General features: G+C 44.2%; 1 protein-coding gene across 1 annotated transcript in view; it reads left to right on the forward strand.

The window, feature by feature from the left end:
* The window catches only part of NOS1 (nitric oxide synthase 1), a 143,133-nt gene that overhangs the window by 97,169 nt on the left and 20,892 nt on the right, over positions 1-25,072 (forward strand). The window contains exons 14-20 of the mRNA XM_069081409.1: positions 4,169-4,313; positions 5,751-5,855; positions 7,674-7,732; positions 11,963-12,079; positions 13,205-13,379; positions 16,603-16,741; positions 18,442-18,520. Of these exons, the coding sequence (XP_068937510.1) occupies positions 4,169-4,313; positions 5,751-5,855; positions 7,674-7,732; positions 11,963-12,079; positions 13,205-13,379; positions 16,603-16,741; positions 18,442-18,520 (819 nt within the window). The remainder of the gene's footprint in view (positions 1-4,168; positions 4,314-5,750; positions 5,856-7,673; positions 7,733-11,962; positions 12,080-13,204; positions 13,380-16,602; positions 16,742-18,441; positions 18,521-25,072) is intronic.

A 25,072-nucleotide genomic window follows, 5' to 3' on the forward strand; every position in this document is an offset into this window, starting at 1 on the left:
TGGATGGATGGATGGATGGATGGATGGATGGATGGATGGATGGATGGGTGGGTGGGTGAGTGGGTGGGTGGGTGGATGGATGGATGGATGGATGGATGGATGGATGGATGGATGGATGGATGATCAAGCATTTATTAAATTCTTACTATGTTCCAAGCATGGAGTTCAACCAACTTTTTTTGGATGATGCAATGTAAGCTCCATGAGGAAACTTCTTTTGTTTTTTCTCTGCATTCTCAGCACCCAGAAATTGTTGTTCAGTCATTTCAGTCATGTCTGACTATTCATGACACCATTTGGAGTTTTGTTGGCAAAGATACTGGAGTGGTTGGCTATTTCTTCCTCTGGTTCAATTTACAGATGAGGAAACTGAGGCAAACGGTTAAGTGACTTGTCCAGGGTCACACAGCTAGTCAGTGTCTGAGACTAGATTTGAACTCAGGTCTTTCTGACTCCAGGCCCAGTGATCTATCCAGTGCACTGTCTAGATGCCCCTAGAAATTAGAAGATGCTTAATAAATTCTTGTCAGACTGTATGTGATTGGTGATGCTAGACTACATCCTCTTAGCTCTCCAGATCTTGCCCTCAGAAATCAATCAATAAGGACTGAATTCAGCATGTGCTATGTTGGTAAAGATATGAATTCAAAAGGACCTGAGCCATCTAAATTGACATAGTAAGTGATCACTGTGTTAACATTTAGTGAGTACGTACCATTCACAAGGTGCTCTAAGGATTGTGTTTTATAATGGACAGTGAAAATCTGGAAAGTGCCCAGAGGAGGATAATCATGATGCTGAAGGGCCTCAAGTCCATACCAAATGAAAGTCAGCTGAAAGAACCCAGAATGTTTAGGTTGGAGAACAGTAGACTTGAGGGAAGACATGATTTGTTGTTGTTTAGTGGCTTCAATCATGTCCAACTCTTCATGACTCTTTTAGGGTTTTTTTTAAGCAAAGATACTGGAGTGGTTTGCCATTTCCCTCTACAGCTCATTTGACAAATGAGGAAACTGAGGCAAAGAGGGCTAAGGGACTTGCCCAGGGTCACACAGCTAGTAAGATTCTGAGGCTGGATTTGAATTTGGGAAGATGAGTCTTTTAGGGGCAGTTAGGTGACCCAGTGGATACCTAGAATCAATAAGATCTGAGTTCAAATCCAGACTCAGAAACTAGTTGAATGGCACTTACCATTTCAGCCTCAATTTCCTCATATGTAAAAGTGGGCTCATAATAGCATCTTCCCCTACAGGGTTTTGAGATAATATTTATAAAGCAATTTGCAAAGCACTCTATAAATGCTAGCTATTATGACCACTGCCCTTCAAATTATAAGATTCTAGAGTTGGGACTCAAGACTGTGGTTTCATTAACATGATATTCCTGCCTCTAATACATAATGCCTGCATAACCTTGAAGCAAGTGGCTTAACATCCTGGGTCTCAATTTCCTCAATCATAGAATGAGGGATTAAATTAGCCTCTGAGGTTTTTCCTCAAACCTAGTGAACTAAGAAATCCACCCAATGGACCCAATGACCCTAAGTCCCCCAAATACCCACTGGAACCATGAACCCAAGGAACTGATTTCCCCTCCTGCCCACTGCATGGATCCAGGTCCCATTCCCCACTTATGAGTCTTCTGAGAGCAGAAGGGAGGCCCTCTCTCTCCCTACCACCCACCCACTGCTAGAAAGAAAACATCAGCAGTGATTCTTCCCTTAACCAATGGCATTATAAATTCCCCCACCAGAAACTGTTGTACAGGTTTCGACTGGAGTTTAGTTGAGTGTCTCTGGGGCGGGAGAGTTCTAAAATGTTAATTGCACTATTGAGTTTGGAGTAGAAACAATGGAAGTTAATTATAGATGCTTTTTTTGCCAGGATCATTCAAAAGGGGGCCCTAGAAAGCCATAACCTCCCAGGCAACACTCCTTCCTTTCTTTTCTCCAACACATAGTTTTAATTGTTGCTAGAGTGTAGGCGGTTTCCATAATTTAAAAAAATAATAAATTTACCATTAATAATTCCTCCAGGGAGGGAATTAATGGCATTTTGCCTGCATTTGGATTGGTGGCTTAGCATAAGGGTGTTTTTTCAGGTTGCAAGCATGGATTCTTGGAAATGTACATTGTAGACCCTGTGACTATCCTCTCTCCTGTAGGAAAGAGCTCTAGACTGGGATTCAGAATGCCTGGTTTCTAGTCCTGATTCTGCCACTGGCTAACGGAGTGACTTAACACAAGTCATTTTCCTCCCTCCTGGCCTCAGTTTCTCAATCTGTCCAAAGAGAGGATTGGAATGGATTATTTCTTAGGTTCCTTCATGGTCCCTCCTAGTTCCAACATTCTGTGGGCAAAGCTCCCTGGAAGTTCTGACATTCTCTGTTCTAAGGTCTCCTCCTAGCTCAGACATTCTGAGCTCCGAGATACCTCTCAGTTCTGACATTTTGTATTTTTCCAACCTGGACCATCTATACACCAAACCTCTCTGATATTGTGTTTTAAGGTCCGTTCCAGCACTGACATCTATTTTCTCAAGCTCCAATAGCTTTCCTACATTGTGTTCTAAGCTTCCTTTTAGCTCTGACAGTCTATAATTTTAGCCTGCTCAAACACAATCCCTTCTCCCTCCCCAGATACCAGGACTTGGCAATGTCCAAAACAGCCAAACCCTCTGCCAGGCCTGGCACCTTCTCTCATCCTTCAGGGCCCCTTTATTTACCAAGTGTCCTTTGAATACAGGAAGCCAGAATCTTAGAGAAATATCTCCAAGGCCCCAAAATCTCAGGAAGCTGCAGATGGAGGAAATCCACCCTCTGCCCAGGCACTCAGTGAGCTGGCCAAGTTCCCAACCACTGGAGATGGTTCCCTGAGAAAACATGGAGGAATTCAGATCTTCTTGGAAGTTCGTTTTATGCTCAGTGATAATCACTGGCTTTTGAGATGAGAGCATTAACTAGCCTGGGTATCAACCAAATTTCAATCTTAATTTTCCATGTATTTATGGCCAACTTCCCAATAAGAATAGAATTGCCCTTTTCAAGGGCAGGGATATTTTCTACTTTTGTATCAGAATACCAGAGTTGGAAAAGTCATTAGAAGCTTTCTGCTCCAACCCATATCTCAACAAAATCCCATCTCTAACATCCCCAATGAGTGATCATCCAGCATCTACTGAAAGATCTCCAGTAAAAGGAAAATCATTCCTTCCATGGCGAGGTCATTCTCCATTTGGACAGCTCTCATTGGTAGGAAGCATTTCCTGACATCAAGCCTAAATCTGTCTCTCTATAACTTCCCCATTGTAAGACTAATCCTTCTACCACATGATATGCCTTCAAATACCTGACGACAGCTATCCAGTGCCCCCCAGAGTCTTCTCTCCAAGCTAACCAACCCCAGTTTCTCCAGCCAGTCCTCATCTAGGATGACTCGGAAGCCCTTCACCATCTCAGGTACCCTCCTCAACACTCAGTTTATCAGTGCCTGGCCTAAATGCAGCCCCATGGTGCCTTGGACATAACTGATTATTAATAATTGATGGTTCCGTGATGATTTTCCTCCAGGAGCTGTGCTCCACAAGATCAGCTTCTTCAAGGCAAGAATTCTTTCGTTTTTGACTTTGCATCTCCAGAACCTGGCATGGTTCTGGCACAATGAACATAGTTAATATATGCTTGTTGGATTTCACTGAAGCAATTACAGAACTGAATTGAATGGTGGACTTGGAGTCCAAAAGATCTGGGTCCAAATCCCATTCAGACACTATCTCGGTAGCTAACATTGGCCAAGTCATTCTACATTTGAGGAAACTGAGGCAGGCAGAGGTTCAGTGACTTGCAGTTTGTAAGTCTCTGAGGCTGAATTTGAACTCAAGTCTTCCTGACTTCAGGCTCAGCACTCTATCCTCTTCACCATCGAACTGCCAGTGTACCTGTTCAAGAAACTTATAACAAAACTGTGAAGACAAATTAATTCAGGAAACATGATTTAGGTGTTTACTCTTTGCCAGGTACTGTGCTAAGCACTGATGATACAAGACCAGTGGAACCATTCCTGCCCACTGGGAGCTTACACTCCACTGAAGGACAAGATTTTGACACATGAAATGGAACCCAATGGGCATGTCCAATTTAACCTAACCTTCTTCCCCCTCTCTTCTCTCAGAGCTGTCAAGTTCTCGGCTAAGCTGATGGGTCAGGCCATGGCAAAAAGAGTCAAAGCCACCATCCTCTACGCTACCGAGACAGGCAAATCCCAGGCCTATGCAAAAACCTTATGTGAAATCTTCAAACATGCCTTCGATGCCAAGGTGAGTATGACCTAGCATCATCTTCCAAGCTCTGGGTAACAGGACAGGTTCCCTAACTGCTTGTCCCAGTAAAGAAAAATACCCCTCTTGGTTCTGGTCCAGTCTAGTTCAGATTTGGGACTGGAAAAGAATGAGACTCTCAAAGGCCATTTAACAGTTAACCAAAAGGAGTAGTATCCAAGAGATAATCAGCAAAGATGTAGTCAATCGGTCAACATTTATTAAGAGCCCTATGCTCCAGGCACTAGGCTAAGTATGAGGTTATAAAAAGAGGCAAAAGACAGGCCCTGCCCTCAAGGAGCTCCCCATCTACAGCACCGATCCTGGGGACAGCTACCATATTTTCCAGGTCTGAGGGAGGAGACCCTGACCCCTCAGGATCTGACTTTTGTATTCAGACAATCAGGGAGGCACATCAGTGGTTCATGCCTTAGTCCCTCGGATCAAAGGGGTCTCAAAGATGATTTCAATAGCTTTTTAGGCAAAACTAGACTAGCCTGGCTAGGGGAAGCTTTTGTTCCTACAGTAGGCAGCTAGCAAGGGGATGCAGTGGATAGAGAGCTGGGCCTGGAATCAGGAAGACCTGAGTTCAGATTTAGCCTCATACACAAGCCACATGACCCTGGGCAAGTCATTTCACTTTTGCGTGAAATCTATAAAATGGAGTTGATAATAACAGCACCTACCTCACAGAATTGTTGCAAGGATCAATTGATAAAACACAAGTTAAATACTATAAAAAACACTAGTCGTCATTATTATTATTATTGTTGTATTACTCCTCTTGGAGTGCTAGGGATAGATGAAGGGTCCATGGAACAACCAAGATGCCCCACAATGAGACAAGGAAAATGATGGTGCAGAGAGATGAAGTGACTTGTCCAGGGTCACATGACTCATAAATATCTAAATCAGGATTTGAACTCGGACCTTTCTGACTCCAAATTCCCCTTTTTCCATTGTGTACCTTGATGTCATTCATCCTGCATTCTCAAAGGACCTATTATAATAATGACCTATTATGGGAACAGTATTACCATAGATTTTTGGCCATTAAAATCGACACTGTCTCTCAGCATCATACTTGTCTGTGTAAATATTTATCCCTTTTCCAGTATGATGGAAGCTTCTGGATGGCAGAGATGGCTCCATTTTGATCTGTGTCCCTCTGTTGATCTGTGACCCACTATTTTGCACCCAGGAGAGGTGAATCATTGCTGACCCAGGTCAGAGGGGTCATCTTTCAGTTTAATAGCCGATCACCTAAAAGCGAGACCTGCCAGCCTATGATCCATGGGCTTGGCTTCTCTCATGCTGCAGAGACAAAGGCACCTGGCAAACGTCTTTCTCTGTCTCTTTTCCATCTTCCCCCATCCTTTCCTTTCTTGTTCTTACTGTCTTCATCTCTCACTCCTTCTCTCTTTCTTTCTCTTTTAGGTCATGTCCATGGAAGAGTATGATATTGTACACCTAGAGCACGAAACGTTGGTCTTGGTGGTTACCAGCACCTTTGGCAATGGAGACCCTCCAGAGAATGGGGAGGTAGGTTAAGTACATATCACCCATCCAAGAGTAAGTAGTGAGTCTTGCAGAAAGAGTGAAGGGAATGTGCTCATAGACCTTTCCACCCAAAATCCTACCAGAGCCTTAGAGAGAAAGAGATGGGGCGTCACATCATCACCACCACACGCTAATGGGCTGATTCAGACTCCTCCACCTGGCCGGTCCTCATTGATACCCTTACAAGCTATCTGTATTTGGATTCATTCTTTTTTTTGCTTCATTCATTAGTGTTTGTATCCATTCATTTACTTATTCAACAAGTACTTATTAAATGTTCCCTATGTGCCAGGCATGGGCTAGGCTTTTTATGTATAAAGACAAAAGTGAACCAGTCCTTGTCTTTAAGGAGCTTATAGTCAACTGTGGTAAAATAATATGTACTTGGATAAGTAAGCACAGAATCTCATCTGAGTATAAGTTGGACCCTCCCCCAGCAAGTTGGAAGCAGGAGTGTGTTGATGTTTAACAACGAACTCTCCAAAGAGAAAGAGACAGAGAGAGAGAATACACTTGTTCAGTTCAATTTACATTATCAATATTTTCTCCAATACTTTCTTAAGTCTGGAAAATCATCAATAAAAAAATAAATCAAGGCTTAATCTGTAGCATTTGCTGACTGGCACAGTGATTAGAGTGTCACGCCTGGAGTCAAGAAGACTCATCCTTGTGAGTTCAAATCCAGTCTCAGACACTTCTTAGCTGTGTGACCCTGAGCAAGTCACTTAACCCTGTTTACCTCAGTTTCCTCATCTGTTAAATGATCTGGAAAAGAAAATGGCAGTAACTTTGCCAAGCAAACCCCAAGTGGGATCACAAAGAGATATGACTGAAAAATTACTGAATCAGAAAAAAAATTAACAATCCAAATTGGCTCCAGCACAGCCCTGGTTGTAAATTCCTTGAAGGCAGGCCATTTTTTTTCAAGTTTGACTTTGTATCCCCAATGCTAGCATCCACCTTTGCATACAGCAGGTGCTTAATAAAGATAGGAATTGAATTACAAACAGGCTTTTTGGTAAAGGGCTAAGTTCCCTAAGGCAGCAGAAGTGAAGTCACAGAGGGCATAGCGGAAAGAGGTCCAGACTTGAAGTTGCTCAACACCCAGGTCCAAACCCTGTCTCTGGAATTAGGACTCTGGGTCAATCTGGTTCCTCATCTGTGAAATGGGAACAAAAATATCTCAGCACCCACTTCCCAGGATTATGATGAGTCTCACGTGAGATAAGAGTACCGTAGATTTAGAGCTAGAGGGACCCTCAGAGGTTATTTAGCCCAATCTCCTTATTTTACAAATAGCAAGGATCTGTGTGTTCAGGGGTTTCAGTCCTGTCCAACTCTTCATGACCCCCTTTTGGGGTTTTCTTGACAAAGCCCCTGAAGTTGTTTGTCATTTCCTTTTCCAGCTCATTTGACAGATGAGGAAACTGAGGCAAACAGGGTCAAGTGACTTGCCCAGGGTCACACAGATAGTATCGAAGGCCAGATTTGAACTCAGTCCAGTGCTGTATGCACTATGGCACCACCTAGCCTCCCTACTATCACTACTACCATTGTTAATATTAATGGATAAATTCTCCCCCTCTACTTACATCCATCTCTGAGCCACACTGTAGCCCAATGACTGGTCAGAGAGATGCCTGTCTACACCTGCTCTGAGGAGGTGGCTCCCAGGAAGCCACAAAGTCTTCATTTCCTAGCTGAAGTCGGCCTGCCTGGATTATACCACACCAGTGCCTGACTTTGGGCCAGATTCCATAGTGTCTGGCTAATCATTCTCTTGTTTCTCTTGGTCTCCAGAAATTTGGCTGTGCTTTGATGGAAATGAGGCACCCCAACTCTGTGCAGGAGGAAAGGAAGTAAGTGGATTCTATCTTCAGTTCTCTCCCATCCCACTGAGAGCCTGGTCCTGACCCTGGGCATGTCTGGCCCCTGGGATTGAGATGTGGGCTCCAAGTAGAGAATGGGACCCCAGGTCATAGAAAGAGTTCCATTGACTAAAACCAATGGGTGTCTATAGCCCATAAAGTTAACATTACTTGCTTCTAAACCTGAAATTTAAACAAGTTGTTTAATAATAATGAGTTCACATTTATATAGCACCTTAAGGTTTGCAATGTTATCAGTATCCCCATTTTATAGATTTAAAAAAAAGCTGAAATGGAAAGGGATTAAGTGATTTGTCCATATTCATGCAGTTAGTAGGAGTCTAAAGTGGCATTCCTACCTATGTCTTCTTGACTTGAACTTGGTGTTCTATCATCCAGCTGTCTCAGTTTCCTGATTTGCCAGATAGAAATAATAATCTCTGTGCTTCCTATGATACAGAGCTTATGGTGAGGGGTCTGGTGAGAGAATAAATTCAAAGGTGATTAGAATATTTTCAATCACTATAGTGATATCAGGTGTCATTACTGGGGGAGGGGGTCCCTTTGGGGTGTATATTCAAACTAAGAGGAGTCAAGTGATATTCTTTTCTCTCCCTTGCCCCTAAGAAGCTGCTTCTTAAACTTATCTTTTCAGTAGGTTGGGACGGGTTTATCTTGTACCTGAATCTGGGGCTATGGCCTTTCACTCTTTGGGAAATACAAGCTGGTCTCCCTTCTGGTGCCCAATCCCTTGCTTTGGCAGCCAAGCCCTGTGGATAGGACAATGGGCCCAGGCTTAAAGATTAATTGATTGTGTGACCTCAGACCAGTCATTTCACTCTGTGAGCCCCAGTTTCCTCATCTCTCAAATGACAAGGATAATTCATGCCTCACTGACATCATCCAACCTGTAGATTTACATCTGCAAAGGACCTCAGAGGCTTCCCAGTCCAGCCCCCTCATTTTACAGATGAAGAAAGATGGGAAAGTGAAATCATTTCCCCAGAGACACACAGGTAGTAAGTGGCCGATGTGGGATTTGAACCCAGGCCCTCTGACTCCAGAGCCACTGTCCACAAGGTCATTGTAAGGAATGTATCTGGCAAAACTGAGTGCTATAGAAATGTGAGTTGTGCTCATTCATGATGCACTCCCTGTCTTTCCTGGAAGCTGCCTTCTTCCACCTAGGGGGCCCTGGCCAGACTGCTGATCTCACAACAGGTTCCCCCTGACCCCCCTCTCCAGGGAGAGATGGGGCTCTATCGGTTTTCCTCCCTAGGTCCCAGGAACCCTTGAGTTTCTTTCCCCGTAAAGGGCCACTGCCTCTCTATGACCAAACGGAAGTGTATAACCTGGCTGCGGTTCGGGACAGTCAGGACAGGTAGACTGTGTGCCTGCTGAGCTACTGAGCTAACCACCAAAGCTGCGACTCCCCCTGGGGCCTTCCACACTCTGCGTGATCTCATGGGAAGAGTGCAGAGCTGGGACAGGGCCGCTAATCTGCTGTGTGACCTCGAGCCACTTGCTTAACGAGTCTGAGCCTCAATCTTCTCATCCATCAAATGGGGAAGATCACGCCTGCCTTTGCCTTCCTCCTGAGGCTGCTATGAAAATGGGATGAGATCATGTCTCTGGAAGCCTGGGGGAGGGGAGCTTTAAAATGTTATAAAAACCCAGGGAATTATTTTTGTTCGCGTGGCCAGCTGCCCTGCGCTAACAAAGCCGCTACCTCTCTGATCGGCTCGCATGAAAGCGACGGCCTGTTTGGTGATATGACTCAGTTGGAGGCTTCTATTTCGGGACAATAAATACACATCCGTATATTTAGCACTTTCCTGATGCTAGAGAGAAAACTTTGAAGGCCGCCCAACTCAGAAACGCTGCTGCCAGGGTGCACATGCTTCCGGGTTCTGCTCCCAGCCGGCTTCTCTTCCCATTTCTGTTTGTGTTTGGTTTGGGGGGTTGTTGGTCTGGGTCTGGCCTGGGGGTTTGCTCTTTGAGGACACAAGACATCACTTCTTAAGGGGAGATTGATTTTGGTTAAGTAACAAGTTCCTGACGGATGGCTGAGATGACGAGGGTGCTGAGTGGCTCTCCTGCTAACCTTGGGGGGAAAAAACAACTTTCCTTCTGTTGGCTGCAGTGAGAGAGGCATGAGACTCCGAGATGAGAAAGCATTAGTCCCCCAGAAACTCTGTGCTCAGGTCAGAACACACCTGAAATATTGTTCTCAGCTCTGGGTGAGCAACTCATGGACGGAGAGCTGGCATGGACATCCTGAGTTATCTCATTTTACAAATGAGGAAACTGAGGCTCAGAGGGGTTAAGTGACTTTCCCACAGTCACACAAGTAGTAAGCAGAGAGTCAATGATAAACTGGGGAATGTCAGGAAGCCCAAATGGGGAAGGACCTCAGGTTCATGTCATATGAAAATTGAATGAAAGAATCAAGGATGTTTAGACTGGGGGAGAGAAGACTCAGGAGAAACCCCCTCTCCCCACCCTCCTGTGCCCCAAGTTTCCAAGAAGACCCAGGCAGGGAAATATCCTACCTTAGTTTAAATCTTGCCTCAGGTACTTACTGGCTGTGTGTCCCTGGGCAATACTGCACCTCTCTGGGCTTCACTTCCCTTGTCTGTAAAATGACAGAGATGTACTCAATGACCTCTCAGGTTTCCTTCCAACTCTGAGTCTAGAACCTATGATTTAGAGACGACATATCATAGGGTTGATAATAGGGTCCATGGCCAGGTAAGTCCTTGGCAGAATGGACTGTAGGTGGGGGCTGTCCATTGGAAAACATTCAGAGGAAAGATATGCCACTGAGAGAATAGCATCAGTTTCCCTGAGAAGACAAGAAGTCCGCCTTGGGGGAGGGAACCCCACAAACCATACCAGTCCCAAACTAAGGAAGATTCTTGGGCTGTGCCAACAGCATCTGTGAGGCCAGAAAGAAGCCTGCCCTCCTTCCCTTTGCCCCAGCAGGCAGCTGTGCAGGGAGCCTGATCAAGAACCAGCAAGAGTGCTGTCACCTTCTGCCAAACTGGCTCCTGGCCTGCCCTGGGGGCCCCCGCAGGTGCAGGACTCGGCCTCACAGATGCTGAGTCTTCACTCCCCACCAGCTTCCCCTCTCCCCAGATGCATCCTCTCCTCCTCCTTCCCACAGCCCCCACCAAAAGTCTGTGCACTCAAGGGGCTGCAAACTGATGTTAATATTGGTGTAAATAAAACATAATTAAGATGGTAAAGCTGTAAAAATGTTAATCACACGATAAATTCTGAATATAATTGTTGGAAAATCATCTGCCACTCTGGACTATCTGAGCCCTCTTTCTCCATCTTTTCTCTGTTCTCCATTCCTTTCTCTTCTCCATCTCTCCTCTACTCTCCATCTTTCTTTCCTCTTCTTTCCATCTGTCCACTCATCTCATCTCCACCCCCTCTTTCCTTTCCATCTTTCCTTTCTTCATCTCTCCTATCCTTTCTGTCTCTTCTCTCTATCTCTTCTCTCCTCCTTTCTTCCCTCTTCTCTCTCCATCTCTCCTCCCCTTCCTAACTCTTCTCTCCATCTGTCTTCTCCTCTCCATTCCTCCTTCTTTTCCATCTTTCCTTTCCTCTTTATCTCTCCTTTTTGTCTCTCTCTCCATCTCCTCTTTGTTCCATCCCTCTTCTTCTCCATCTCTCCTCTCCCCTCTCATCTACCCCCTTCTGTCTCTTCTCTCTTCTCAATCTCCAACCTCTACTCCTTTCCAATTCTGCTATGTGACATCTCTCACCTCCTTCTCTCTCTCTGCCTTTGTTTTCTCTCTCTCTCTGAGTGGATAATTGACAATCACCTATTACAAGGTGGGTAAAGACTAAGGCAGGCTGGAAACAAAGGGGAGAGTTGCCTATGAACAGTGAAAGCAGGCCTGGGAAGTGTAATCAGACATCAGGGCAGGCCTAAGGCAGGAGAAGATAAAGAGTTCCCAAGGGGCCTGGAGACTGGGTGAACTTAAACTTGCTCCCTGGAGAGGACTCAGCAAACGCTTGACCTGTTAGAAATGCTTCTCAGGCCAGGCTGCCCAGATGCCCCCTGGATCCCCGGCTCGCCCCCTCCTGGGTCAGGTTCCAGTGCCCATCAGAGGCCCTGGTGACGCCTCTTCCCTCACCCTTGCATTTCCCTGACTCTAGAGGGGTCTTAGTACCCCGACACTCACAGGGCCCCATTACTTTCTGCAGGAGCTACAAGGTCCGTTTCAATAGCGTCTCCTCATACTCTGATGCCCGGAAATCTTCAAGTGATGGACCCGATCAGAGAGACAACTTTGAAAGTGCTGGGCCCCTGGCCAACGTGAGGTAAGCCTGGGGTTCTGGGTAACTCAGGGGAGCTGAGGATCATGGGAAGCAGCTAAAGTGACCGAGTCCGTTTAGGGAGGGTTCAGTGCCCCTCCCATTGCCACTTTCTCCCTTTTCCATCTTTCAGTTCCTCCCCCAAACACCGGGCACTCTCGTGCCCAAGGGGTCCGTGGAAGCCCCTGCCTAGGTTTGCCCTCCCAGATGAGCACAAGGGGCAATGTTTTCCCATAGGAGCTGGCTGCTCCTTACCCATATGCCTCCTCCCACATCTGTTTACTTTGGTTTAGTGTTTGATTCTTTGTTGTTGTTCAGTCATGTCTGACTCTTTGTGACCCCATTTGCAGTTTTCTTGGCAGAATTACTGGAATGGTTGCTATTTCCTTTTTCCAGCTCATTTTACAGATGAGGAAAGTAAGGCAAATAGAGTTAAGTGACTTGCCTAGGGTCTCATGGCTAGTGTCTGAAGCTGGATTTAAACTCAGGAAAATGAGTCTTCCTGATTCCAAACCCAGTGCCCTATCCACTGCACCACCTAGCTAGAGGACCACTTATGGCTGGGGCATGGAAAAAAGCTTCATGGAGGAGACAGCACTGGGGTGAACCCCAAAAGTTTCTAAAAGACATACTGTCCCCTGCCTAGTCCTTAGACCTTAATCTGAAAGACTAAGACAGTGTTCCTGAAGCCCTCAGTCTCAGTTTCCCCATCTATAAATGGGGGTGGGAGAGAAAAAGTAATACTCTCCACACTACATGCCTTCCATGATTGTTGGGAGCATTGAAGATAAAATGCATTTAAAGTACTTTGTAAAAAAAAAAAGAAAGAAACGATGTACATAATAGAGATTTATCATTTCATTTACAGTTTCTTTTTCTGTTCTGCTTCATAGAGGGAAACGCTCATTGATGTTTGAGCTCAGAATTTTAAAAAAAAGATTAAAGTACTTTGTAAAGCACTATGGAAAAGTAAACTATGGTTTGTATTTGTGAATGACTTCCCAAACAATTTTACCTTAATCGTTGACTTGCCCCCTCCCAATCCTTAATATGCCAGACATGGTGTTAGGAGGTAGAAATTCAGAGACCAAAAAGGAATCTCCTTGTGACTTTGTTTTGTCCCACTGGCAGATTCTCAGTGTTTGGCCTTGGATCCAGGGCGTACCCCCACTTCTGTGCCTTTGGCCACGCAGTGGACACTCTCCTGGAAGAACTTGGAGGGGAACGCATCCTGAAGATGAGGGAAGGAGATGAGCTCTGTGGTCAGGAAGAAGCCTTCAGAACCTGGGCCAAGAAGGTCTTCAAGGTAACTGGTTTCCTTGCCTTGGGAAGGGGGCTTTGGAAGAATCTAGAGCGAGAGCAGAGGTCCTAATATAGCCCACCATCACCCAAGAGGTCCATGGATAGATTTCAGAAGGGGATGGGTTTGTGAATTTGGGTGGGAAGGAGTGTTAATATTTTAATAACTATTTTGATATGTGTTTTTTCTTGTAACCCCATGTATTTTATTTTATACGTTTAAAAACATGATTCTGAGGAGGGGTCTATAGGCTTCACCAGATCGCTGGCCAACAGACGGACACAAAAATGGTTCAGAATTCCTTGTTTGGAAGAATGTTCCAACCCATATAAATCCTAGCTGATGCTCTTGTTATAATCACTATTATCATGAGACCTATTCTGTACCAGGCATGGTGCTAAACACTTTTACAAATATTATTTTATGGGATCCTCACAATAATCCTGCAAGATAGCTACTATAAGTATCCCCATTTTACAAGTAAGAAAACTGAGGGAGAGTTTAAGTGACCTCTCCAGGTTCCCATAGCTAGATTTGAACTCAGGTCTTCCTGACTTTAGAGCCAGCACTCTACCCACTGTATCACCAGCTGCCCATGACATCCTCCTTTATAATCCATATGTTTTTCCATATGGAATCACAGAATTTTAGAGCTAGAGAAGTGTTCAAGTCCACCCCCTTTGCTTTATTTCTTCTCACTTTCTCTGTAATTGTGAATTTCACCACCACCAAACACCAGTCTTGGAGGATTGTATAAGAAACTACAGGCTTCTGCATTTTGGCTTTCTTAGGCAAATATCTATACATATATGCAGTGTGTGTGTGCATTTGGAGAGAGAAAGTTTGAGAGAGAGACAGAGACAGAGTCAGAGACAGAGACACAGAAAGAGAGACAGAGAGAGAGAAGAGGTGGAAAGTTTAACAAGGAAGTCAGTCAAGCATTTATTGAGTACCTACTGTGTTCCAGGCACTATGTTTAACTATGCAAAGGAAAACAAAAACGGTCTTTGCCTTTGCAAAATTTGCTTTCGAGTGGGAGAGACAATATGCCAATAATTATGTACATAGAAGATCCATTCAGAGGGGATTAAAGGCAACCTTAGAGGTGAGGGCCCTACCAGACCGGGAGGACCAGCAAGGGTATCCTGTGGAAGGCGAGATTTTAGCTGACTCTTGAAGGAAGGGTCTTTGCCCTTGATGAAGCTGGAACGTTGGCACAACCAGCAGGGTGAAAGCATGAGTGTCAGCCCGCGCAAAGAGTCAGGTTGTGGTCCATTGATGACATCTTAGTACCTGCTCTCTGCCAGACACTCTCCTAAAGCGCTGTTTAGGGCACCAAGAAGTCCCTTCCCTCGAAAAGTCTAGCAGGGTAAACCTCTCACAAAGGTCTTGTAATTGTTTTTCAGTCGTGTCTGGCTCTTCGTGACCTCATTTGTGATTTTCTTGGCAGAGAGACTAGAATAGTTTGCTATTTCCTTCTCCAGTTCATTTTACAAATGAGAAAACTGAAGCAAACTGACTTAAGTAATTTGTCCGGGATCACACAGCTAAAAGCTAAAAGATCACAAAGCTAAAAGAGACGCCTAACTGTCTCTCACAAAACATTTATCTGTTCAAAGATATTTTTAATAATGGCATTGTTATATTTTATTATTTACTAAGTAAGATAGTAGATTTAAAGCTGGAAAGGACCTTAAAAATAATCTAATCCATTCCTCTCATTTTACAGATAAAGGGGGAAGAATTAAGGGAGATAAAAAAAAAAACTGGAAGTCACCTAAATGTCCAGCCATAGGGAAGAAGAGAAATGAATTATGGGATGTTAATGTAGAGATCCCAGTGTGGTGTAGGAGATAGAGAGCCTAGCCACAAAGCCAGAAAGGTGAAAGTGATCTTGTGTGTGACCCTGGGCATCTACACTTCTCTGTTTATCTCAGGTTCCTCAGCTGTAAAATGGATTAATAGCAGCACCTATTTTCCTAAGGATATTGTGAGGATGAAAGAACATAATATGTTTAAAGCACTTACTACAGTGCCTGGCACACATAGTAGGACCTATATAAATGCTTATTTTTTTCCATTAGATTGTAAGCCTCTTGAGGGCAGGGGCTGTCTTTTGGCCACAGTCCCTGTCACGTAGTAGGTACTTAACAAATATTAATTGATTGATTGACTCTGAGGAAGTCACCTCCGCTCTCAATACTCTAGGCAATTGCCTTCATTGACAGAGAGTATTCCTCCACCCTAGAGTTTCCCATACCAATAAATTCTTAGGTCCAGTCCTATTCCCTATTTTAATGAAATAGTTCAAACTAAGACTGACAAGTATGAAGAATATAGAGAAATCTGGAATGATCTTTGTGAAATAATGCAAAGGGGTGATAAACAGCATAAGCGGAGTTTTACACCAGCTATAACCAAAGACAAAGTTAATGAGAAGTCGCCGTTATTGGAATGTGTGCAGACTTGGTCTTCATCGATTCTAATTCTGCCCTTGGTGCTTGCTGTTACCTTGGGCAAGTCACTTCCCATCTTTCTGCCTGAGTTTCCTCATCTGTAAAATGAGGATAATATCTTAAGAGACGACCTGACAAAACTCTTTCAAGGCTCAAGTAGGGAAGGCACTTGGAATGTGGTGAGGCAGGTTGTCCTTGGAGTCAGAGGATCTCTGACCGCCAATTATTTTGCCACTCTCTGCCTCAGTTTCCTCTTATGTAAAATGAGAAGGTTGCTGTACTAGATGACCTCTAAAGCCCCTTTGAACTTTAGATCCATCATCCGTGACCTTAGTGGGAATCCCAGCTTGGTCAATTATAGGAAACCTGTGTGACCTTGAGCAAGTAACCTCTATGAGTTTTTTCACCTGTAAAATGAGGGAATTGAACTAGCTTCCAGCTCTAAATTCTTTGATGCTAGCTAGTAAATAAAAAATTAACAGAATAAATGTAATTTTTGTCTAAGGATCTTTTGTTAAATAACCCTCATGGGGATGAAGGGGAAAAGGGGGCTGCTTAAAATTGCCCTAATATAGTACACATTGAAATTAAGTATAAACAGTTACTCAAGAAGTATATTTTGGCAATATTGGTGTTTAATGTTGAGTTTTTAGTAAAACATTTAATTTATTTAAAAGTGCAGTATATCTAGCTAGGAGCAGTCTGGGAGGAGGGGGAGAGCCAGGCTCCCTCAGCCTAAGGGGAGGTGTCTGAAAACTCTGTATGTGCTACAGGCAGCCTGTGATGTGTTCTGTGTGGGGGATGATGTCAACATCGAGAAGGCCAACAACTCCCTCATCAGCAACGACCGAAGCTGGAAAAGGAACAAGTTCCGACTGACCTACGTGGCTGAAGCCCCAGAGCTCACCCAAGGTAGGGACCTATCACCCTCACCCTTCTGGTTGGCACTGATGGTACTGCCCATGCCAAGCCAAATATGCGTGTGTGGCTAATGAGAATAGTGAGTATTTATACAGCATGTTAAGGCTTGAGACATTCTCGACAAATATCATCTCGTTTGATCTTCACAACAGCCCTGGAGGTAAGAGTTATTATCATCCCCATTTTACAGATTAGGAAACTGAGGCAGACAGTTTAAGTGAACTGCTCAGTTTTATACAGCTGGTAAGTCTGAGATCAAATTTGAACTCAAGTCTTCCTGGTTCTACATTCACTGCTCTGTCTACTGAACCATCTAACTATGTAATAAAAATATAGCCTTCTAGTCAGTAGGGCTTCCATATTGGAGGGCTAAGTAGGGAAAAATCAGAAGTCAAAATTCATTAGTGCTCAGGAGAAAAATGAAGCTCTTTTATACCTCCCAGATTCTGGCTTATTATACATCTCACCACTGGGATCCTTAATGGCTTCAGCTGAACCATTCATTCAGTCAATAAATATTTACTCTGTGCGTGACAATAAATGCTAGGGTACAAAGAAAAGCCAAAGAAATCATGCCTGCCCTCAAGGAACTTACATTCTAATGGCAAAGACCACTGGTACATATAGGGCAGCTGGGGGCACAGTGGCTAGAGCGCCAGGTCTAGAATCAGGAAGATCTGGGTTTGAATCCAGCCTCAGACACTTCCTAGCTGTGTGACCCTAGACAAGTCACTTAACCCTGTTTGTCTCAGTTTCCTCATCTTTAAAAATGAGGTGGCTGGAGAGATTGCTTCCAACGTTTCTTTCTGCTCTAACTCTGTGATCCTAGGGTATGCCTAGTAAAGCATTCTGTGCACAGGAGTTGGCATTATCATTCTCCATTTAGGGATGATAAAACGATAGGAATGACAAAGGGGGGGCGGGGTGAGGATCTGAATCTTCCCTTGTCCTTGGTTGGCTCAGGGCAAGCTGCAGTAAGTGTGCAAAGGGTCCAGGGAGGAGGGGAAGGGAGCAGTGGAAAGTCATTCTAGAGGGATGAGGAGGCATCGGAAAAGGTCCTGGGCTGAGGTAGAAGTAGGTAATGGGGACAAGTGCCTTCCAAGAGCAAGCTGAGGACCAGGTTAGGATTAGAGGCAGCCAGATGGCTCAGTGGCTGGAGTCAGAAATACCTGAATTCAAATCATGCCTCAGATAGTTACTAGTTGGGGGACCCTGGGGAAATCATTTAACCTTAGTCCCTACCTCCCAGGGTTGTGATGATCAAATAAGATAATACTTGCAAAGCGCTTTGTAAATGCTAGTTATTACACAATGTGGGCAGCTAGGTGGTACAGTGGATAGAGAGTTGGGCCTGGAGTCAGGAAGACCTGAGTTCAAATCCAGCCTCATACACTTACTAGCTGTATGACCCTGGGCAAGTCACTTAACCCTGTTTGCTTCAGTTTCCTCATCTGTAAAAAAAAAAAAAAAAAGAGCTGTAAAAGGAAATGGCAAAGCACTCCAAAATCTGCCAAAAAAAAAATCCAAACAGGGTCACAAAGAGTCAGACATAGCTGAAAAGACTGAACAGCAAAAACAGCATATTATGTAGCTCAGCTAAGACCGAGGGTTAGGATGATTGGTGGGCCTGGCTTAAAGGGCGGTTCCAGGGACAACTGGCCACCCCATCTCAGGAGGTTTCTTTCCCCCAGGTCTGTACAGCATTCACAAAAAACGAGTATCTGCTGCCCGCCTCCTGAGCCGTCAGAACCTTCAGAGCCCTAACTCCAGGTAAGGCTTCATCCCACCGTTCATGGCTCCAGACCCTCTGGGGTCTCTCTCCTCCTGCCAAAGCCAACCTTCCTGGAAGGATGAATATTCTTTCCAGTTCTCAATGCTGACACTGTCTCAGCTCCAACACCTTCACTCACTCCTGGCTTTGCTGTGTCTCCTTTGCCAATTTCTGTCCCCTGTGGTAGAGAGTGAAGGTTGGTGACCGTGATGGGAAAAGGAAAGAGGATGACTTGGGGACCTGAGCGAGGCAGCTAGGTGGTGTGGTCAATAGAGCACTAGACTACCTGAGTTCAAATCCTGCCTCAGATATGTACTAGAAAGTCACTTATTCTCTCTTGGCTTGTTTCCTCATTTGTAAAATGGAGTTAATAATAGCCCCTGTCTTCTAAGGTTGTGGTGATAATTAAATGAGATAATGTCTGTGAAGCACTTAGAACACTAGCTAAGTTACTGTTGCTCAGTCATTTTCAGTCATGTCCGACTCTCTGTGATGCCATTTGGAGTTTTCTTGGCAGAGATGCTGGAGTGGTTTGCCATTTCCCTCCCTAGCTCATTTTACCTTTGAGGAAACTGAGGCAAACAGGGTTAAGTGACTTGTCTAGGGTCACACAGCTAGTAAGTACCTAAGGCTGGACTTAAACTCAGGCCTTCCTGATTCTATCCAGCCCAGTGCTCTATCCACTGATCCACCTAACTGCCCTTATGAGTTAGTTATTACTGTTGGTGTCATTCCAAAATTGGGCAGAATCCACTATTAGCCTCAAAGGTTGGCTATCTTCCTAAGGATTATAGAGTTGGAAAGTCCCTTAGGGGTGATCAGACTGAGAAGGAGAAAAAGCCCTGATTTACAAGAAGTAAGTGACTTCTCAGAAGTAGCAGATCCCCAGCCATTGCTAAGAGAATTCTCACATGGAAAGGACAAACACTGCTATTTATAGGACTAACAAAGTTCAAATGGCAATTGCTAATCCCTATTGGGAAGAGAAGGCTCTCTACCCCTCTTTTTTTAATTGGGAAATCCCCTTCAAACTATCACAGTGAGACAGACAATATACGGGCCCCCACAGGGCCATCCAATCTCCCTTCCTGTTTTGCCGAACAGAAACACGTGAAAGAAGAAGCAATGATTTTAAAACTAATTGGAATTATTTCAGTAGTTGTAGACATACCATATCTGTAAGACTCCTGCAAGGGTTTTGGATCCACTGTCATCCACAGTCAGTAAATAGATAAGCCCTTATTAAATGCCTACTATGTTCCAGGCACTATACTGAGCACTGAGTCTAGGCCCTGAGAAGAACCTTTAACTCTAAATTAAGAGATCTAGGAGACAGTTGGCTGGAAATACTGTTTTGATCAAGGTTTGTGAATGAGGTTAGAGATAGATTAGATTAGTAAGAGTTAAGGATAAGTGAGCAAATACCCTAGGCGTTTACTTCTCTTAAAGTATATTCTGAAAGGTTCTCTATTTTCCTATTTAATAATATGTTCATATGTTTTAATAAAGAGTTCTTTTTATTTATTTATTTTTAAAGAGTGAATCATGGGGCAGCTTGGTGACCCAGTGGATAGAACACTGGGCCCGATTTCAAATCCAGCCTCAGATACTTACTAGTTGTGTGACCCTGGACAAGTCACTTCACCCTGTTTGCCTCAGTTTGTCCCATCTGTGAAATGAGCTGGAGAGGGAAATAGCAAAACACTCTAGTGTCTTTGCCAAGAAAACCCCCAAAATGGGCTCATGAGTCTGACATGACTAATCAATTAGATATGTATGTTAATCCCTCTTCTCAGTCATTGCTTTGGTGGAAATCTGCCTGTTCAGACTGTAGAACACAAGCAAAGCATCACCATTCACCCAATTGCAGAGTAAACACCAAGGAGCAGGAAACCAGCAGCTTCTTGTAGTTGTCAAGTGAAGCTTTATGAAGGAGGAGAGATGATCCTTGAAGAATGAGCAGGTTTTAATTAAGCAGAGGGAAAAGGGGAGGCCTCTTGGGGAAAAGTAAGGAGAGCATGAGAAACATGGAGAGGCGTAGGAATTGGCACGAGGTGGGGAGATGGACCTGGCCGCAATGGAGAGAATGGCTTGGGTACTAATGGGACATCAGGTACGCAGGGTTCCCGACCGAATCTCTTTGGATAGATCTAGTAACCTAAATTGGTTCCCCCTGAAAAGAGAGGGTATGGGTTGTTTTTCAGTATTCCTCTGAATACTGCACATCAAACACTAAGGTTTAACGTTAACCTGTGGTTGAATGGAAGGCTGTTCTTAACCTTAATGGTGGCAAAACTGAGGGCAGTGGTAGAATCTCTATGGTCTGCCCTAGTCAGACCCCACTGGAAGTAGTCAGAGTGACACACTGTAGGAAAAACATTGACACGATGGAGATTATTCAAAAAAAGAGAAGCAGGATGGGAAGGAGACTGGAAACCGTGCCTCTAACAGTCAGGTGGTGGAACTGAGGATGTAGGGTCTGAAGAGCAGCCTTAGGAAGACATGATACCTTTCTTCAAAGAGTTAAAGGAGTATCCTATGGGAGAAGAATTAGCCTTTTTGTGCTGGGACCCATAGGGCAGAAATAAATTGCAGAGACCGGTTTAGGCTAGGTGTCATGAAAGAACTTTAAACAATGAGAGCTTCCCTGGAGTACAATGGGCTTCCTCCACAATGAGGGAATCTTCCCATTTTGTGAGGTCTTCAAGTAAAGGTTGAGCCTCAGGAATAATTCCTACTCGAAGTGGTTGGACTGTATAGCAGCAAAGTAACACAGTGGAGACAGCACTGAGCCTTGAGTCAGAAAGACCTGAGTTCAAATCCAGCCTCAGACACTTACTAGTTGTAGGACCCTGGGCAAGTCATATAACCATCGCCTGACTCAGTTTCCTCATCTGTAAAATGGGGATAATAATAACACCTCCAAGGGTTGTTGTGAGAATCAAATGAGATACTTGTAAAGAACTTATATAAATAATAGCTGTTATTATTAATGCCTGCCATACTTATGAATGTGGTATAGAGTAATAATAGCTAACATTTATATTATAGGCAGCTAGGTGGTGCCATAGTGCATGAAATGCTTGGACTGGAGTCAGGAAGACTCATCTTCCTGAGTTCAAATCCAGCCTCGGACACTTCCTAGCTGTGTGACCCTGGGCAAATCATTTAACCCTGTTTGCCTCAGTTTCCTCATCTATGAAATGACCTGGAGAAGAAAATGGCAAACCCCTCCAGTATCTTTGCCAAGAAAACCTCTAATGGGGTCACAAAGAGTCGGACACAACTGATAATGGCTGAACAACAATAAACATTTATATAACACTATGTGTCAGGCACTGTGCTAAGTGCTTTATGATTCTTAATCTTATTTGATCCTCACAACAACCCTGAGAGGGAGGTGCTATTATTATGATAGGTAGAGCAATGGATAAAGTCAGCCTTGGGGTCAAGAAGGCCTAGGTTCAAGTCCAGGCTCTGGCACAGGCTGGCTTTGTGACCCTAGACTTTGTCACTTAACCTTTTGGTGTTCTAGGGCATCTCTCAAAGACTAAATTTCAGAGGAGGTGCTGACCTATGTTGGGAGAGGGAGTTTCCTTATCTGGGAGTTCCCTCTTCCAATGAAATCACTGGCTTAGTTTTTTAAAAAATGAATAGGAGTTGGAGGGAATAGAATGCTGAATCCAAAACAAATACCCCTCTTTTTATGTGCTTTTTATGTACCAACCAAGAGCTGACAACAGTTGGACCAACTCATGGCGTATCTCACAGATATCAAAATGTAGCCAAGCAGATAAAAACAAGGGCAAGCTGGAGAACCCCAGACAGTAGCTAGCCTAGTTGGGAAGGTGGGACCAGAATCGAGGGGAGTAACTACAGTACCATGGAAAGAGCATTGGCTCAGAAAACCTGGGTTCAAATCCTGCCTCTTATACTTTCTGCTTCTGTGACCTGGGACAAGTCCCTTGGTCTCACTTTCCTCTTTTGTAAAATCAGAGGCTTGGACTGGATGGCCCCTGTGGCCTCCTATCTCCAGCTCTCAGATCCGCTGACTTTGGGCAAGTCATTTGGCCTTTCTGTGCTTCATTTTCCTCACCTGTAAAATGAGGGCATTAGACTAGATGATCTCTGAAGTCCTTTCCAGCTCTGGGATCCCATGATCCTTCCAGCCCCCTAGTTTGTGTAACAAGTCTATGTATGTGTCACAAGCTGAAAAAGCATCTTAGGGCATTAGGGCAACCCCTAAGTTATTGACACGCTGGAAAACTGCCCTACCCCCCAGGCCAGTGTCACCCATGGTGAATCAAAAATGGTAATCCCTCTACTCAGTTAACCATTCCTTTGGTGGAAATCTGCCTGTTCAGATCAGTCAAAGCTGGCAAGCCAACCCTGAGATCATGCCACAAGAAGAAGCCATAGCTGGGCTCCTGGACTCTCTGCTTGGTCTGCAGCACCCTTGGAAGAACTATCCTCTGGCCCCCGCCCTGCCAGAGGAACAGTGCTGGACCCACCCACACAGCTAGGCCAGCTTCCGTCCAGTGTTCTCCAGTCTTATCTGCCTAAGCACATTTTGATATCTACAAGAGGGCAAGCATGAGTTGACCCAAGAGTTCCACCAACTAAGCACGATTTGGGGGCGAAAAAAAGCAGCTCCGCAGGCTGCAGGGCCTCGGCATTTCTCCCACACTGGAGAAGGAATTGCAGGCAAATGATATTTCTGAAAGAAATCCTGGTGATTCTGCGAGAAAGCAGAAAATAATTACGTTGACATTTGAGAGGCCATCATGATGGGGCCTGGCCAAGTGAAGAGAAAAAAGGAGTACCCACAGTGCCCCCTGCTGGGTCCCCGAGCTACAGGTAGTGAGTATCCCAGTTCCTAAATCTGGGCAGTGTGTTGATGCCAGCTCTGTTGCCCCTCAGGCTTAGACAAAACCCTCTTTGCAAATGAGGGAATCTGTAGCTCAGAGGGACAAGAGATTCATCCAAAGACAAACAGTGGTCAGCTGCTCAGGAATGTGGCCTCTAAATCCAATCAAACATGAGCTACATTCAGTTTCTAAGAAAATCAAGTTGAGAAGATGATCTTACAAAGGGCAAAAAATTAAGGAGAGCTGATCTGCATTACAAAAATACATTTCACCAAAAGTTTCATTTAATTAGTAAAAAGCTTCCCATGAAAGGCAGTGTCCTATTCTAGAAAGGGTCAGACACATAGTCAGGAAGACCTGAGTTCAAATTCAGTCTCTTGACATATACTATCTGTGTGACCCAAAGTAAATCATTTAAACTCTAAATGACCTAGTGAAATATGGAGATACATTTTGCATGACTGCAGATGCATAACCTATATCAGATTGTTTGCCTTCTCAATGGAAGGGAGGGGAGGAAGAAAATTTGGAATTGAAAATTAAAAAAAAATGGGGGGCAAATACAAGAGTAAATAAATACACTAAATTATAAATGACCTAGTCAACTCTTCAAGGGTATAATTTGTAGAACAGGATGCAACCTGTTCTGACAGAGAAAGGGTCCTCCTTGGGAGTTCCTTACACCAATCCTTACAACAAATCACAGGTCAGGTTCAAAATAAAAATTTCCCCATATATCTAAGTATTAATATATATATCATTTATGACTTTTAAAAAAAAGGTGAAGAGAAAAGAAAATTCCATTTTCCAAACGCCCAGGTCAATAAGAAATGGGGCTGGAGTTGGGGAGAGAACACATTTCTGAAATTCTAATGCAAATCGGTGGAAGAACTTGGATTTGACTTACCAAAAAAAAAATGAAATGTGAAACTTTGTAGGACTGCAGTCATTGTGAAAAATGAGATGCCAGTGTACCCATGCTAAAAGTAGTACAGGCTAGAAGAAGAGGATCCTGGGAATTCATGGTGGGAGGAGGGAGGCACATTCAAATTAGCATATGCTGTATTACCCCATGACTCAAGGCAAAAGGGAGCCTGAAAAGAAGTGACAAAGATTATGAAAGAAAAAAAGATAGACTGCCATATATGTGTGTGTATATATATATACATATATATATATATATTTCCCCTTCCTCTGACACTGACATCACAGTGCTTTATTGGTGACCAAATTCAGTTTGACCCAAGCAGCACCTGAGAGTCATCATAATATTTTGGAGCATATACTGGTTTGGAAGTTTGAGGATCTGGGTTCTAATTGGACCTCTGCTATTTATAACAGGGGGAGACTTTGGTCAAATTGTTTTGTTTTCCTGGACTTCAATTTCCTTTCTAAAGGGTCGGACTAGATGGTCTCCGACTAGATTTCTCTCTTTGCTTGGCCAAGCCCCATCACGATGGCCTCTCAAAGACCAGCTCTAACACTCTAAAAATCCTAGAAGTAGAATTGGGGACAACCAGTGGGTTGCGAACAAGCTGTGTAGGCTAGTGAAAGTTTTTGTAGATCCCGAGATCTCTCAGCCTTGTAGGTAGTGCTAGCCACTCTGACCCTAGGGAGCAAGGATTTTGTAACTTACAGAGAACAAGGACTCTTGGACTAGAGCCATGGTTGCCCAGCATGGCA

The sequence above is a fragment of the Petaurus breviceps genome, unplaced genomic scaffold (genome assembly GCF_028583685.1).
Source record: "Petaurus breviceps papuanus isolate PSGF00001 unplaced genomic scaffold, PetGlider_PUasm1.0 99, whole genome shotgun sequence".
Taxonomy (NCBI): Eukaryota; Metazoa; Chordata; class Mammalia; order Diprotodontia; family Petauridae; genus Petaurus; species Petaurus breviceps.